General features: G+C 35.2%; 1 protein-coding gene across 1 annotated transcript in view; it reads left to right on the top strand.

Moving 5' to 3' along the window:
* Positions 1-1,192: 1,192 nt before the first annotated feature.
* LOC127947272 (chemokine-like protein TAFA-5) overlaps positions 1,193-15,488 on the top strand; it is a 44,656-nt gene continuing 30,360 nt past the window's right edge. The window contains exon 1 of the mRNA XM_052544277.1: positions 1,193-1,715. Within this exon, the coding sequence (XP_052400237.1) occupies positions 1,610-1,715 (106 nt within the window). The 5' untranslated portion in view covers positions 1,193-1,609. The remainder of the gene's footprint in view (positions 1,716-15,488) is intronic.

Below are 15,488 nucleotides of genomic sequence, written 5' to 3' on the forward strand. Positions count from 1 at the left end.
AGGATCAGGTGAAAACAATCAAGCAGACAAGGGCTAAACAAGGGGGCGTGACCAGGGGTAACAAGGAGGTGGGACAAGGGGAGCACGTGGCAGACACAAACAAAGACAGAACCATGTGCTTAGACACAAAACAAACAGAGAAACATGGAACAGAGACAAGATGGACAGGGCTGTCAGGGCAGGATCCTGACAAGGATTATTCAGCTGTTTGAACTTTCATTCTAACGGCACCCATTCACTGCAAGTGATGTATAGGCTTAATGCTGAGGATCAGTACATTTTCAGAAAATCTTTATTTTTGGGTGAACTATACCTTAAGCCAAGAGTTTCTAAGTTGGGAGCTTGTCAAAAGAAAACCAGCCACAGTGTCTGTAGCTGAATGTAAAAATGTTGAATTATGAAATTATTATTTTTTATTTAATTTACAAAGTTGCATGTTCAAAATAACATAGTATTGTACAAATACAATAGAATATATATAATGATTTAATTTACAAAACCTTGAATAATTAAAAACATAAGAACACAACTGATGCACATTGTTTAAAATACATAAAAGTAGAGTTAAAAATCTTTTTCGTTTTTTTAATTGTAGAATTGGAATATCGCCATCTTGTTCAGACCAAGTGACATTAATGTACCTAAAATCATATAGCTTCTCAACTCATAAATACAAACTTCCCAGGAGGACTTGAATGCACTAATTTGAGACTAGTCATGTTCTGAAGGAGCTAAATATAATTTTATTTATTAAAAAAAACTTTATTTGCAATAAGTTTGGATACACACCTCTAAAAAAATTAATAAAAATGAAATAAATTAATAAAATGTAAACCCCCCTCAATTACTCAATTGACTTGAACATGCCTTTTAATAAATATGATAGCCTCTCCATGCTTTTTTGTGGCATGACACCAAAGTGACTTTGATATAAATTTACTTGACCTGCATCATTATTTGTAAATTACATTTTTGTATTTATTTATTTATTTTTTTAAATAAATATTAAGTTTTTTTCATGTAGGCTAAAATTTTATGTGATTATTTTCTAGACAAACAAAATCGCTTCACTGGCACATGTATAGCTATTACAGCTATACGCTTATTACAAACATTCTTCCTATCAGAGAGGCACGATTTGACTTCGCTATTGGAAAAATACGCACAACAATCGATTCTCTCACCTTTCAGAATCCAAAACCCATTCCGTTATCAACACTTTTCCGTAGACGCCAGCTGATACAGCAGCAGCGCTGCTTCTCTTCAGCTCAGATTTCAGATCTTTCTTTTTCAAGTTACACAACTTGTAAACGTCGCAGTCTATTTGTTTAAACCGAACCTTTCTCTTGTTACGTTTAGTAGCTCTGTGAGACATGATGTAGCCTATTCACCTTGTATTTATATTTTCATCGCGTCTCTAACAGATCGCAGATAACCAGTTACAAAGGATCTTCTTCATTTGCTGTCTCATCACAGTGCTTCTCACGGATACATTCGCGCAGTTTCTCCCTGTATGGCAACTTTGAGACGAACGCCGAAGCGTGAATTGCTGCTGGCTACACGAGCCTGATTGGAGGCTAATTTGACTGGAGAATTGAGACAGACTTGGATGGCTTCGCCCTTTAGGAAGAGTCGACAGTGGGATGCGTGGCTGACGATGTCCTCAACTTTCTGGCTTGTGCTGCTGCTGAGCGCTCTGCTGATCCTCTACTGCGGTGAGTACACGGCCCTTCTGCCTTACGAATCTTTCATTTGTTCCCATAACTCGTCGGCAATAATGTAGATCTGAGTTCAGCAGCAATAGTCTGTAATATGATGATTTCGATATGAAAACAGGTTTGAGCATTTTACCCCCAAAGATGGATGGATTGATTGATGGATACATTATTTTAGACATTAACTCCATTTTACCAACAATAGATAGATAGATAGATAGATAGATAGATAGATAGATAGATAGATAGACAGACAGATAGATGGAAGGATGCATGGATGGAAAAATTGTTTTTAGACATTAATCCCCTCACTTTTACCAACAATAGTTTGATTTTTGGAAATTATTTAATTATTTCCCTTTTTTTTTATTCTTATGAATCGATATACATTCATTCCCCTTGTTTTCAATGCTATAAGACAAATTAGACAGAGATAGAGAGGTATTCATGTAACCTAATCAGGTTCAGCCGCTCTATGTGACTAGATTACTGGTCTGGGGTTTGGGGACTCAGGAGTCAAGCCCCGCTGTACTGTGGCTGTCCCACTGCCTGAGTCTTCATTAGCGCTGCGTTGTCCTATCGATTGAATCTATAGCATTGCATTTAGTTAGAGGACACAGCAAAAAAACAGACACTTCCTCCCCAGTGGCCTTTCAGCAAATGGGCAAGACCCCTTAATCAGTTTTATTAGGGGATGTAGCATTTCTGGACCAGACACCCGGAGCTCATTGTGGCTTTCAGAAGGGCTGTATTCTTGTCTGAGTCACCATTGCATATTGACTTGAGTACATTAAAATCTTTAGTTCTTTCTCAAACAAGCCAGTAAATGGAGATCGTTATTGATTGCTCTGCAGGGACAGCATTCACACACACCATTGTACCCCCTCAACAGATTTGAAGACTTCTAATGGGGGCCTAAAACAGCAACATCATTTCATTAAGAGCAACAAGAATCTTTTTCCATCTTTTTTTTTGTGCTTTTATCTCTTAAAAGCTAGAATGCAATAGCAATCAAGTCCATAACTCAAAATAAGCTTGAGACAGGCCATCTGTTCAGTGCATACAAATAATATTTTAAACAACAACAACCCAAAATCTGTTTTCTAACCAGCAGTTGTAATGCTCAAACCAGTTGAATCAACCATTTTTCTGCATGGTACTGACCACAAATTAGTCATCCAGAAATTTGCAGTAAATTGTGGTGTGTTGAATCAGAATACAAAATAATGGGACTTTAAGGAGTTGTAATTAGAGCTGACATGCCGCACTCTTTAAATCCGTCTATACTGTTCTCTGGCTTTTGAAAATCAAGTTATTTAGTGGCTGTGATGACCAGCGGGGTACGAGTGGCTCTTGACCTACAGGCTCATTATGCAGAATACATGAAAGCAGCTATTTATTGTTTGTATTTCTATACATTAATCACGCTGTGCAGGCACATGCTTTATTATTTATGTGATAAGGTGGCATTAAGAACCCCAGCATTCATCTAAACTTCCCTTCAAAGCTAAAAAATACAGAATTTCTAAGAACCATCCCCTCTAAAGTGCTTATGAGACACTGGATCCCTCTGACGGGCTGCTTCTTCAACGTTTTAAGAGCATGGATGGGATTCATTAAATGGCTTTTCAGATGCAAAGGGTAGAAGGGACTCCCTAAGTAGCTGAACAGTTTGAAAGCCATAATGCTAACTTTGGATTTCTATTACTTGAGCTTTCCCCAAGTGAACACTGAGGCGGATCATCCAGGAACTCTTCTCAATGGTTATTTAGAGAGATTTGCAAAATAACAAACACTCATTGCTCCCATTTGTATTATATAAACTGTTTTAAAATAAGAACAAGAGCACTGTTGGGAGAGTTACTTTTAAAACTAGCTTAATGAAAACTAGCTTTAAAAAGGGAACTAGTTAGGTACACTACAATCTTCCAAAGTCCCTTTAAGACAAATCATGTCACCTGGCGGCCATCTTTGAAACGCCTCTCGGGCATGGAAGAGCAGGTCTTATCTCTTTGAACTGGGAAACATCAAATTCTTCAAAACTGTTTGCCAGGTTTAAGATTAAATTTCATATTTGAAATCACCAATGAAATCTGACCAATGAAAAGAACTATCTCACAAAAATTATTTATTTTGCTCAAATTGCGTAAAAAAAGCCTATTTTCAGGCTAGATCAGCCTGTGCGCAGGTGGAGTCCTGAGCGCATTTCTCAGAATGCTGAGTGTTTCTATAGCAACCAGGACTTCTAACGGCAGCTGATGACTTTACAGATTAGTGATTGGCTCTTTTACTCAGAGGGCGGGGCTTCGTTCTATAGAGCAGTCATACTGAGCGTTGCATTTTTGACATTTCTTGGGTTTCTACAGTCTTTGAAGCTATAACAATCTTACATTTAAATATAAACCCAAATACAACTGGAAAACATATATAACAGTTATTTTTTGTTCATTCTTAAATTTGATTGTCTGAGGGATGTTTCAGTTGTGCTTAAATAAAGCATTCAAGACAGAATCTTAATTGGTGCATGATTAATTCTGTAGGTTATATCTGTCTTTATCAGTGATCAAACTCATTGAATCTTTCATTTAACCAATTTATACAAAAACTGATTTATTCATGGACAAACAAGTAGCTGTCTTTTAGTGAGGCACTGAATGATTCACCCAACCGATTTGTTTTAAAAAAAAAATCATTATATTAGGAATGTCGTGAGTGAGTTATTGAATCATTAAAGTGCCCCTATTATGCAATTTTTAAGGTTCCTAATATTGTTTTTGGGGGTCTCCTATAATAGGTTTACATGCATGCAAGGTCAAAAAACTGTTTTGCTTTCTCAAAATATGCATTTAATATCACCTTATTTTCAAATGATTCTCGAACGATTTGTTCGAAGCAGTAAGATCTAGGTCTAAGGACTCAGGTCTCACTAAACCCATCCTTTCTGCAACCCATTTTTTGCAACTCTGATTGATCTGATGGTCTGTTGTGTTTGGTCTACCGCGGACAGCCTGTGTCGGAACAGCTGAAAAGAGGATTAGGGTTGCCTTGTTGTGAATTTTAACAACTAATTCTTTGCAGCCTAATCTTTCCTTATGATGCACTTTTGGCTTTACAACTTTGGAGATTGTTTACATTCACATACAGCTATTTTACAGCCCATTACACACTGCATGAGAGGGCACTTTAAGTCAATCAGTTTGTTCAGAAACACTGACTCATTCATACACTGATTCATTCAGGAATGTTTTGAATGAATCACTGAATCACTGTAAAATAAAAATGTGTTAATTCAGAAATTAAACAAATGTCTTTATGAATAAGTCTTAAAATCATTTATTCAAATGATTCCCAAGGAATGCATGAACTGATCATTTAATTTGGATAAAAGCTTTGGCAAAAATAAATATTTTTTAATTCAAATCATAGGCTAGAATAATAGAATCACTAAGCTAATACTGAATGAAAAGTTGAACAATTCAATCATTAAAACCCCTTAGTTGCACAGCAGGGTGCAGACACAAAGCAACATTAAAAAACAGCGATGTTGATTTTTGACATGATTCTTCTACTCATTGCAAAAAGTATTACTTATTGCATGTTTTCAAAACAAAGGTACAGATGTCACTACTGAAAACTCAGTAGTGAACATTAGGCTAAAACAGGAGGAAAACTGGCATAGTCGTAGAAAGAACAGTGTGTACTTAGAAACATAAATGAACACACACAAACACACACACACACATATAAACAAATCTAGTCACTTTGAAGATGAAAGAGCACTAAAGTATGCCTTGAGAAAAATTTCAAACTTACAGGGCTTGACAAAGAAGTTTTTAGTTTGCAAAATACTAATCGCCCGAGGTGCTACTGTACTGTGGGGGCAAGACAAGCCTTTTTTTCTTGTGAAGGAAGCACCTTCTGAGATAAAAAAAAAAGGGGGGAACAGAAAAAAAATAGGAAACAGACAATCAAACAAAAATAGATGGAAGAATTGATTTGGTCCAGTGGTTCGTAGCCGAGGAAATACACTACTTTGGGAAAATAAACAAGTTTTATAGCAGCGCCAGGAAAGAAATATGAAAAATCTGGCATGCAACAGCTAAATGAGCTGCTATTTTAATAAAGCAGGTGGATAATGAAGTGGCTCAATTAATGTGGTTTATGGTGTCGTTCTTTTCCTCCGTTCGAACAATGCTCTGACATTGAGATCCCTTCTACACTTCCACACAAGCATGCGATAGATCAATCGTTCGTTTGCAAAACCTACTGAGGTTGAGAAAATGAGAGAGCAAGAAAGAGACGGAAATAGAGAGAGAGAGTGAGTGTGTTTACAAGAGCTCATTCAACGGACACAGGGGAAGAGAAACCCTGAAGATATTTATTCAACTGGAGCAGTGTAATTCCAGCTGATACATTCATACATTCTGAAACATGGCTTTGTTAAGCTTCATTGGCCGTCTTTGGAAACAAAATCTCTCTGCTACTCTATCACTGAAACCTTGGTTTCTTGCTTCTGCTCTTTTTCTCAGGAGCAATAAATGTTAGATTTTATTGGCACTATATAGTCCTGGCCAAATCCTATTAATATGTGTTATATTAGTTTTTGTTCGTGGAAGTATCGAAAAGAATCTCTCTCATTCCCAACGTTCACCCTTTAAAACTTACAGCAAAATACGGTTCATCATCTGCAAATATAATAGTTTCAGAATAAAAGCACTGTTATATTTTCGGACAGAAGGTCACCGGCGTTTCGTGCCACATGTAGACCGCAGCGTCTGTTAGTGACTCTCCTCCCTGCCGTCTGGCAGACCACTCTATCCACAGATTCCAACTCACCCAGCTTAACTAAATCAAGTTCAATTTGAAAGCAGGAGACGTGCCAGGAGTGCCATTGTGTAAGTCTTGAATAATGTAAAGCAGCTGATGCCTTTGCTTGTTGCAGAATCTCTTTGTGGCTCAAATAATTTAAGAAAAGCTTTCAAGAATCGCTCTTGCGGAATGCTTTCTCTGGTCTTGAAAAACAAATTGTCATATGCAAAGTGTCTGGCTGACACCAAGGTCATTTTGTTCATCAATTTTGTTTACCCCCACCCCTCTTTCTTTATGAGTATTTGTTGGTATTGACCTGTTTGTTTATAATCGGCTTTAACCTCAGGTCAGTATTGTTACCCTACATTTCATACTTGTATTTGCGATGATATACTGTAAGTTTACATTCATAATCTAAAAGAACGAGGTTTAAATGAAAACACTAAAGAAGTTGTTCCGGAAGTTCCTGACATTCTTTAATTGACTCTTTTAAATAGAAATATTAGTATTACGGTTTGGGGGCGTCACGCCTCACAACTGAATTAACGTAAAAAGGTCAAATTCTATGTTTTTCAAGACATCTATTGATCTTGACACACAAGGGTCCCCTACTGTATATGACATCATTTCCTGTCTTGTTTTGTTCCCCCTGCATCTTCTGAGTTTTCACATGTTAATGTGCAGTAAAACAAATTTTGCAGAAAAAAAGAAAAGAAATTATTTAGAAATATCTGAAACATGATCATGTTATAATACACTGATTAATTATGTTTTCTTTTCCAGAATTCCATTCTATTCATTTAATTGAGAAATTAAAAACATGTTCATCATAGAAGAGATATATTATTAAGTCATTACAATTTCAAGTATTTTTTAATAAATTAATAGATCTGGATAAAATGAGCATCATGTCATTGACCTTTAAACAGAGCAATAATTAAAAAATGACATGTCCTGAGAGAAGTATTAAAGGACACACACATACCTTTTCAGAATTGTTTCTCCATCTTCAGCACCGAAGGGCAGATGCTTTATGATTTGCCTTGAAAATCTTCCTGTGTGCTTTGCATAGCAACGACTGGAAACCGGTATAAATTCTTCACTGAATATAGAATGAATATATTCCCATCTGACCTGTGGGCAGTAAAATTCATAAAGTGGTCCATCTTTTACAAGCACATTAACTTTTTTCTCCTCTCTCTCAATTTGGTGGTAATGCTTCCAACAGTTTGAGAAAATGGAGTTATCCTCAGTGGAATGCCTTTTCGTGATTACATCTCTGGCCTAAACAATATTTTAGTCAAATCTCTATTTCATTTTACTGATCCTTTACAAGATATTAGATCTTAATAAGCAATCTCTTTTTCAGTCATTGCTCATAGAATCATCCGACTGAGCTTTTGCCTTTGAATCACTGCACTGTGCTGAATGATGTATCACTTTAGAAATGTGGTCACACAAGTCATCTATGTGTTGACAAGCCAAGTAAATACAGCATTACAACTTGATAATCTAAATCTGCATCATTCACACGAAAGCCTTTTTATGCTTGGTTGCTTGTCACTACACCTTGTCTGAATGATTTATCCACAGTGTTTGTCAAAAACTGCTTACTATCCACATTTATGCGGCTGTGGACGGCATATTTGAATCTGTCAATAATTAATTTCACACATGCTATCCATTTCATAAACACTTGCTACAATGGTGCATCACGGTCAATGGGCAAAATGTTAGTTCTGTCAAATCAATACTTGCTCTGCATGGAAACCCTTCAGAACTAGAGAAAAAGATCTGTTTTTCCACCTTAACATCCTTTTAGAGATCATCCACCTGTCCTCTAAACTGACCAGGGCACTGCTGTTTCAGTCAGTAAATATTGACTTTATACTTGAGATCATTTCGGCCATGTAGTACCTTTTGACTTTAGAACTTGAAGTAGAAGACGACTGTGAAGTAATTTAAGAAAGTGTTTTATTCTAAAAGGGTAAAACAGGCTTTCATAAATAGGCAGAAGTATAGTAGGATGGCTAAACAGGAAATAAAGAGCTGACGTTACAAATTGAGAGTTTGTATGAGCGTGTTCATTTGAAATTAATTCTGATAATTGTGTCAGAAATTTGTATATATGAAACATGTGAAAATATCTGAAAATTTACTGCACTGCAGACCAATGACTTCACAGCCTTACACTGGCCTGTCAGTCCATTTCTCACAACCCTTCTTTAGAAACACTGAACTCTGGCCCAAATTAGTCTGCGTAGATTGATTACAAAAGTCTTTGCCGGCAAGTGGGAGAAGAAGAGCCGCTGCCTTCTTATCACTCAACGTATCTGGACTTGTCACAGTTTCCCACCTCTCTTTGATTGGGATCTCTACCATCAGCTTTCCTTTCGGACAGTCTGAGAGTGAGACTGTGAGGCTTAATCTGTTCTGATTACCTTTGACAGCACAAACACATTGCTCACACTCATAGCAAAGGATACAGTTACAGCTCCACAATGCAGTTTTAAATATATATGGTTCCAGTTTAACTTAACAAGAGCCTGAAATTTGAATGCCATATGGATCAACATATCTCTAAATGGAATAAAAACATTGCTGAAATGCAGCAGATTTACTGGAATGCATATTGTGAAGGCGGATGTCACATTTAATGGGATTCATCCAAATTGGATTGCACAACATAAACTGTAATAAGAATGCGCTGTTCAGTTAGACATTGGATGGGGGTGGAATTTCCTTAAAGTGTGTCAATTTCTTCTCCTCTTCAGTTTTCTTGTATTATTATTATTATTTTTGGCTACAATCTGTCTTGACTAATTATGCTGAATTTGAATGAAGGTTTGACCGAAGCCACGATCTCGCAGCTCGAACACCTGTCAGAGCAAAAAATATTAAATCTGCACATCAGCATCAAATCTGTTTAACCTGCTTTTCATCGGAATGCGCTTTTGTTTTATGTTTAAACTATAGATCTCTTAGAAATTAAATTTGGCCAGTATTTACTCACTATCATAATATAAAAAGTATCACAACAGAAGTCAAAGTGAGTTCCAGTATGCAATATATTCCTGATTTTCCGAAGTCATATAATGGCTTTTTGTGACAAACAGAGATTCAAGTCATTATTTATTGAAAAATCTAAAATTTTTAATGATTAAAAATAAATCTAATGTCTGATTCATGAATGAGTCTTCTTTTTAATTGGATCCTTTCAGTGAGCCAGTTGACTCAGTTATCAAATGTAGTTTGGGTCAAATTTCCCAATAAAGATAAATCTTAGCTGTTCAAAGCATTTGTTATGTGCTTTTACCAACACAATCTCATGGGAATTTTTAACTTTTTTTTTTTTTTTAACGGGTTGTGAATTTTTGTGAATTCAAATAATCTTATTCATTATTTGGGGGTCGAACATCATGCTTACTTTCCTCTAAAAATCATAGGTTTTTTAATGTTTTTTTTTCTTCCCGCCAGCGTTTAAATATGAACAATGTTTATTTTAACCATAATAGCTGTTGCTAAATATTTGAAGAAAATAAATATTTATACTCAATTGGTTTCTGTGGGTTGCTGTCAATCTGGGACAAAAACAAAAAAGTAACTAAGGTCTGAAAAAAAGGGTCAGTTTTGTATAAATATGTATTATTTGATTCATAAAAAAAGGTATCAGAGGAGACACTGGAAAGTGATATTGATATCACACCAATATCACTTTCCAGTGTCTCCTCTGAAACATTTTTGTATTAATCATTTTCATACAAAACTGACCCTTTGCAAAGACCCCCACCCCTTGGTTACTGTTGCTACGTCCGAAAAGTCATTGCTCTCTGACGCCACACATCATGTTTTCACGCAGTGAAAAATACATGCATTGCAAAGCAAAGAGGAAGCTGACAACACACAGACAGACAAGACACAGAAGGTTATTTCTGGTAGGAAACAAAGTCTCAGCTTTCAAATGTGATCTTTAAAAAAAAATAAAAATAAAAAAATAAATACAGTTTTGTGGCTCTTTAATGTGTTGTGACAGATCAGTGTAGCATCTCAGTTCAAGCAGCATCAGTTCAATCGATCATCTCTTTCTCTAGTTATAGCACAAAATAAACATGAATGTACATCATAAGGTATCTCATTTCAACCACGAAAATACGTCAATACACATCATTTTTTAAGTTCAAGTCCACCGACATCAATCAACTCTCCTGTCTGGTAATTTGTTGGACAAAATGGGAAGATTCAAGCGTCATAATTGGTCAGATCACCTGTCAATCAAATTCTTGGTGAAGGGTCAATTGCCAAATTGTGAAATAGTTATGATTTCTTTTGAGATCAGGTTGGCTTTTCCCAAAATGCATTTTGTTTGCTTGTTAAGTTTGTTCTTAAATGCTTAAATGTCACACTAGAGAATGAACATCACTTTAACTTAATAACTTTTGTGTAACAAAAAATTATATATATTTTTAAATAAGATATATCTACTTCTTTGTTACATGGAGTAAATAAAGTCAGAAATGTTTGGAACGAAATGAAGGTGAGTAAATAATGACAGGATTTGCCGTTTTGGCTTAATTCTTCCTTTAAATTAGAGTATTTTGCAGAAAAATCAATGACTTTTCCACATTCCTCATTGCTTTGCTCACTTGATGTGATTTGCTAGACTTTCATTTTCACAGATTCATCAAGGTGCAGGATTAAAGCCCTGTGACTAATTCTGACAATGACAAAGATATTGATTATAAGGAGACCCGCCGTGTTGTCAGATGGATTGTGGAGTGAAAACTGTGCATTAGGGACATTCAGAAGTCAAGCGGTGGTCTGCGCTTTGCTCCCCCAGAGTGTTGCAGTGATAACGGTGACAGAAATGCTGAATAACATTATGGTGCAGGTGAAAGCGCCCTTGGCTCTCTGACAGGAAGATGGTGTGAGTCAAGAATCCTTAACATGTTTTTTTTTCACCACTTTATTTTTATCCTGCCTGTAATGCACATTAGCACATGTTAAAAAAAAAAAATATATATATATCCTGAATTTCATTCAAACTCTTTTGCACCCAAACTGTCGCAATGGTTAACTGCACAGGCAGATTATCAGTAAAGATTTGGGTCTGTTTTCACATAAATCTATCATAAGACTTCAAATGATGTGCAATATAGCACCAAAAAGTGGTAACGACAACTTTTATTATGCTTTTTTGTCGTTTTGGAGCTTAACAGACTCTCATTAAAGGGGCTGTCCACCAAATCCCCTAATGCCCTTCATGTCTTTCCAAACTTTCATGAACTTGTGGAACACAGAAGAAAATATTTTGAGGAATGTTAAACGGTTTCAGTTCCCATAGACTTATACTGTATGGACAAAAATACATCGGAAGCCAATGGGAACCGAAACTGCTTGGTTCTCAACATTATTCTATATATATATATATATATATATATATATATATATATATATATATATATATATATATATATATATATTAGGGGTGTAATGGTTCACAAAATTCACGGTTCGGTTCAATACGATTCATTGACTTTGCGATTCATAAAACAAAAACAGCTCCTTATAAAAAAAAAGAAAAAAAAGGAAAATGTTATTGTAATTTTGTTGTAGTAGTTATAAACAAATACAAAGATGTAACTTTTTATATGGAACTCTATAACTCTTTATATTGAGTGTGTTTTTACTCAATTGATTCTCTATAGGGCTTATGTTTTCTGGAACAAAGCAGGAATTACAGTCTGGCTGAAATGGGCTCGTGAAGGAATATTGTAACGGGGCTCAATTACATTAAGCATGTTCTTAATACCTGCGTTTTCCACTACAGAGTAAGGCGCTCGCTCACTCAGTACGCGCTGAATGCTCGTTGCAAAATGGCTAAAGGGTTTTTCACACAGGAGGCGGTATGCGCTGGACCCTGGGCTCAGCGTTGCCCTTCAGATACAACGCGAGTTGCACTGCACTATGCCAAGAGCAAAGTAGGTGGAGTTTTCAAAACTGCCCGTGCATACGTTCTATTTATAACAGTTCTTTTATCTAATAATGTGCAGGCCTGTTAATTGTATCGTACTGCTCAGGGAATCTTCTATTTGTGGTCTGTTAAACGCATTGGCCCTTTTCCAACGAGGCTTCAGCGCGTACTGAGTGAGCGAGCGCCTGACTGATTGGCCTAACATAAACATATAAGTTGGTGTTTTTTTTCTTCTTCGGGGGTGTCAGGGGCGTTGCCTGTTATGTGGTTTTGGGTTATTGGGCTACCTTGTTTAACGCATATCATTATATTTCACAATTTTTTATTTATGTTCCAAATATAATTACTTAGTTCAACGAACCGTTCGGTACATAATGCGTACCGCGTAGCGAACCGAAAGCCTCGTACCGAACGGTTCAATACGAATATGCGTATCGTTACACCCCTAATATATATATATATATATATATATATATATATATATATATATATATATATATATATATATATATATATATATATATATATATATATTTGTTTATTTAGAAGAATAAAGAAAGCCACATAGGTTTTGAATAACATAAAGCTCAGTAAATGATGACAGAATTTAGAATTTGGGTGAAGTATCCCTTTAATTCGTCTGGTATCCAATGCTCTCATTAGCATGAGATAATTGTTTAGTAAGAAACCTTTCCCATTTCAAATCCAAAGTTTGTAGCTGATGTTCTTCTTGTAATTTGTTTTAGAAGTTCTCTGAATAAATGGATTTTTGATTCCAAGTCAAAGAAAGGGATTTAGATTAAAAAAAAGGGCAAACAGTGGCTCGTCCCTGCATTGATCTGAGAGATTAAGTCTTGAAATGAAATGTTTAGTTTCTCAGTTCAGTTTGAGTTTAATGTGGAATTTTAGTTACTGTTTAAATCACATTGTTTATTTTTACCATAATAGCTGCTGCTAAATACTTATGAAAATAAGTATTTATACTCATTTGGTTTCTGTGGGTTGCTGTCAAGCTGGAATTAGCTTGGTGCAAATAAATTTACCTTTCATCCTCCAAAAATAGAAAACAAAATAGGGTACTGGCTCATATTGCTTATATATATATATATATATATATATATATATATATATATATCACACCAATATCACTTTCCAGTGTCTCCTCTGAGACGTTGCAATTACTATGGAAAACAAATGTAAAAAATAAATACATGAAAGCAGACTTAATAAATTGGGACTGCGACTATTGTCCCGCCACATATTTTCATACAGTACTTCCAACAAACACTGCAGAGTCAAATATAGATATTCCCCTTAGACAAAATGGAAATTGAGAGATAGAGCGGGAGAAAAAAGAGATCTGTAGGAGATATATTGGCAACACAGGGGGAACATGTTATTATAGGGCAGGATATTTCAGTAGCAGCTTGACTTTGCAGTGGTGCAGTATCTGAACATATTTAATTGGGTCCCCGCTGATTGATTGCCATTCTTCTACTCAAGCTCGGAGTACGTGAGAACAATATGAGAATGTGATGGGATGTCATGTGTGGACAGCTGTACTTGGGAATAATATGAAACGTGACATTAACGGCAAAGAAAATGGATTACTTTTAAATCTGAATATATGCATTAAAAGAGATCATTATTAATTATATCATCAAGAGACAAAGCAAATAGCTACTCATCACTGAATGAAGAAGACTTTTTAGAGACGTTCTAGAAAAAAACTTAAAAACTAAAACTAATCAGTATGAGAAAGCAAGTCTTCCTACTGGAATGTATATATGAAGCATTAAATTAGATGCATATATATATATATTGTGTCTATCTATCTGTCTGTCTATCGATCTATCTATATATCTATATCTACATCTATATATATATATATAGTGTCTGTGTGTGTGATGTTAATCTAGATTGTGTGCGACCTAAGCACATTGTTGATCCAGGGGATTGTCACTGTTATAAATGGTGTGTACTGTAATAGATAAAAGCACCTCCTATGGAAGCTTGATATTTACTTTCATACTAAATTTAATCTGAACATCAACGTGATATTTAACATTGCCTATATTTAATCATGTACATAGATATAAGATGGAAAATGAAAGAAACCAATTTTGTTTTGCATATGTAAACTCTTTAAAATTGACTTAAAATTATAAAAAGAAAACATGTGTAACAAAAAATTATATATTTTAAAGAAGGAGAACTACTTTTGTCCATGCATAACTCCATTGAAAATGGTGGTCCCTATTTTATTTTATTATTTTTTTACATAGGGTTTTGTGATTTTCATTTATGTTAATATTTAATTTAATATTATTTTGAGCCATATATTTTACCCTGGTGTGTTTATTTTTGTGTGATTGAATTTGTGGCCTTCCATTGAACAAAATATTATCAGTACCACTTACATACACTGTAAAAAATATTCCTTAAGTTTATGATTAAAAAATGGCAGCTGTAGTTGCTGAAATTTTACCGTAATAAAGACGGTAGCAACATTCTAGGTTTTACTGTTATTTGTAAAATACTGCTAACCACCAAATGCAGGTGTTGCTGAGAAAGTCACACGATGAACCAAAGCAAAGTCCTTCAAAGTCCATCACAAGTAGCTTTTAAATAATAACATACATAGAAGGTGCTCACATTCATTCACAGAAACACTAAATACCATTTTTTTTTTAAATGTAATGCAGGGAATTTTAGGAATGTCAATTCATGGTCAGTTTTTTTTTTCACTTTTAAAAATGGTATACTTTTAAATGTAAATGTAAAGTACATGTAATGTCCAATACAGTCTTTCACCGTATAGCCTATAGAAGGAAAATTTACCGTTAACCATTTAACAGGTTATTACTGTAACATTTAAGTTAAAAAATAGAATATACAGTCACCAAAATGCTTAATACCATAAGACCATCGCTGAATTTTTACGGTAAAGTTCTGGCATCTGACGTTTTTACAGTAATTTGAAGAAGAAGAAA

Source organism: Carassius gibelio, chromosome A25 (assembly GCF_023724105.1).
Source record: "Carassius gibelio isolate Cgi1373 ecotype wild population from Czech Republic chromosome A25, carGib1.2-hapl.c, whole genome shotgun sequence".
NCBI classification, from domain to species: domain Eukaryota; kingdom Metazoa; phylum Chordata; class Actinopteri; order Cypriniformes; family Cyprinidae; genus Carassius; species Carassius gibelio.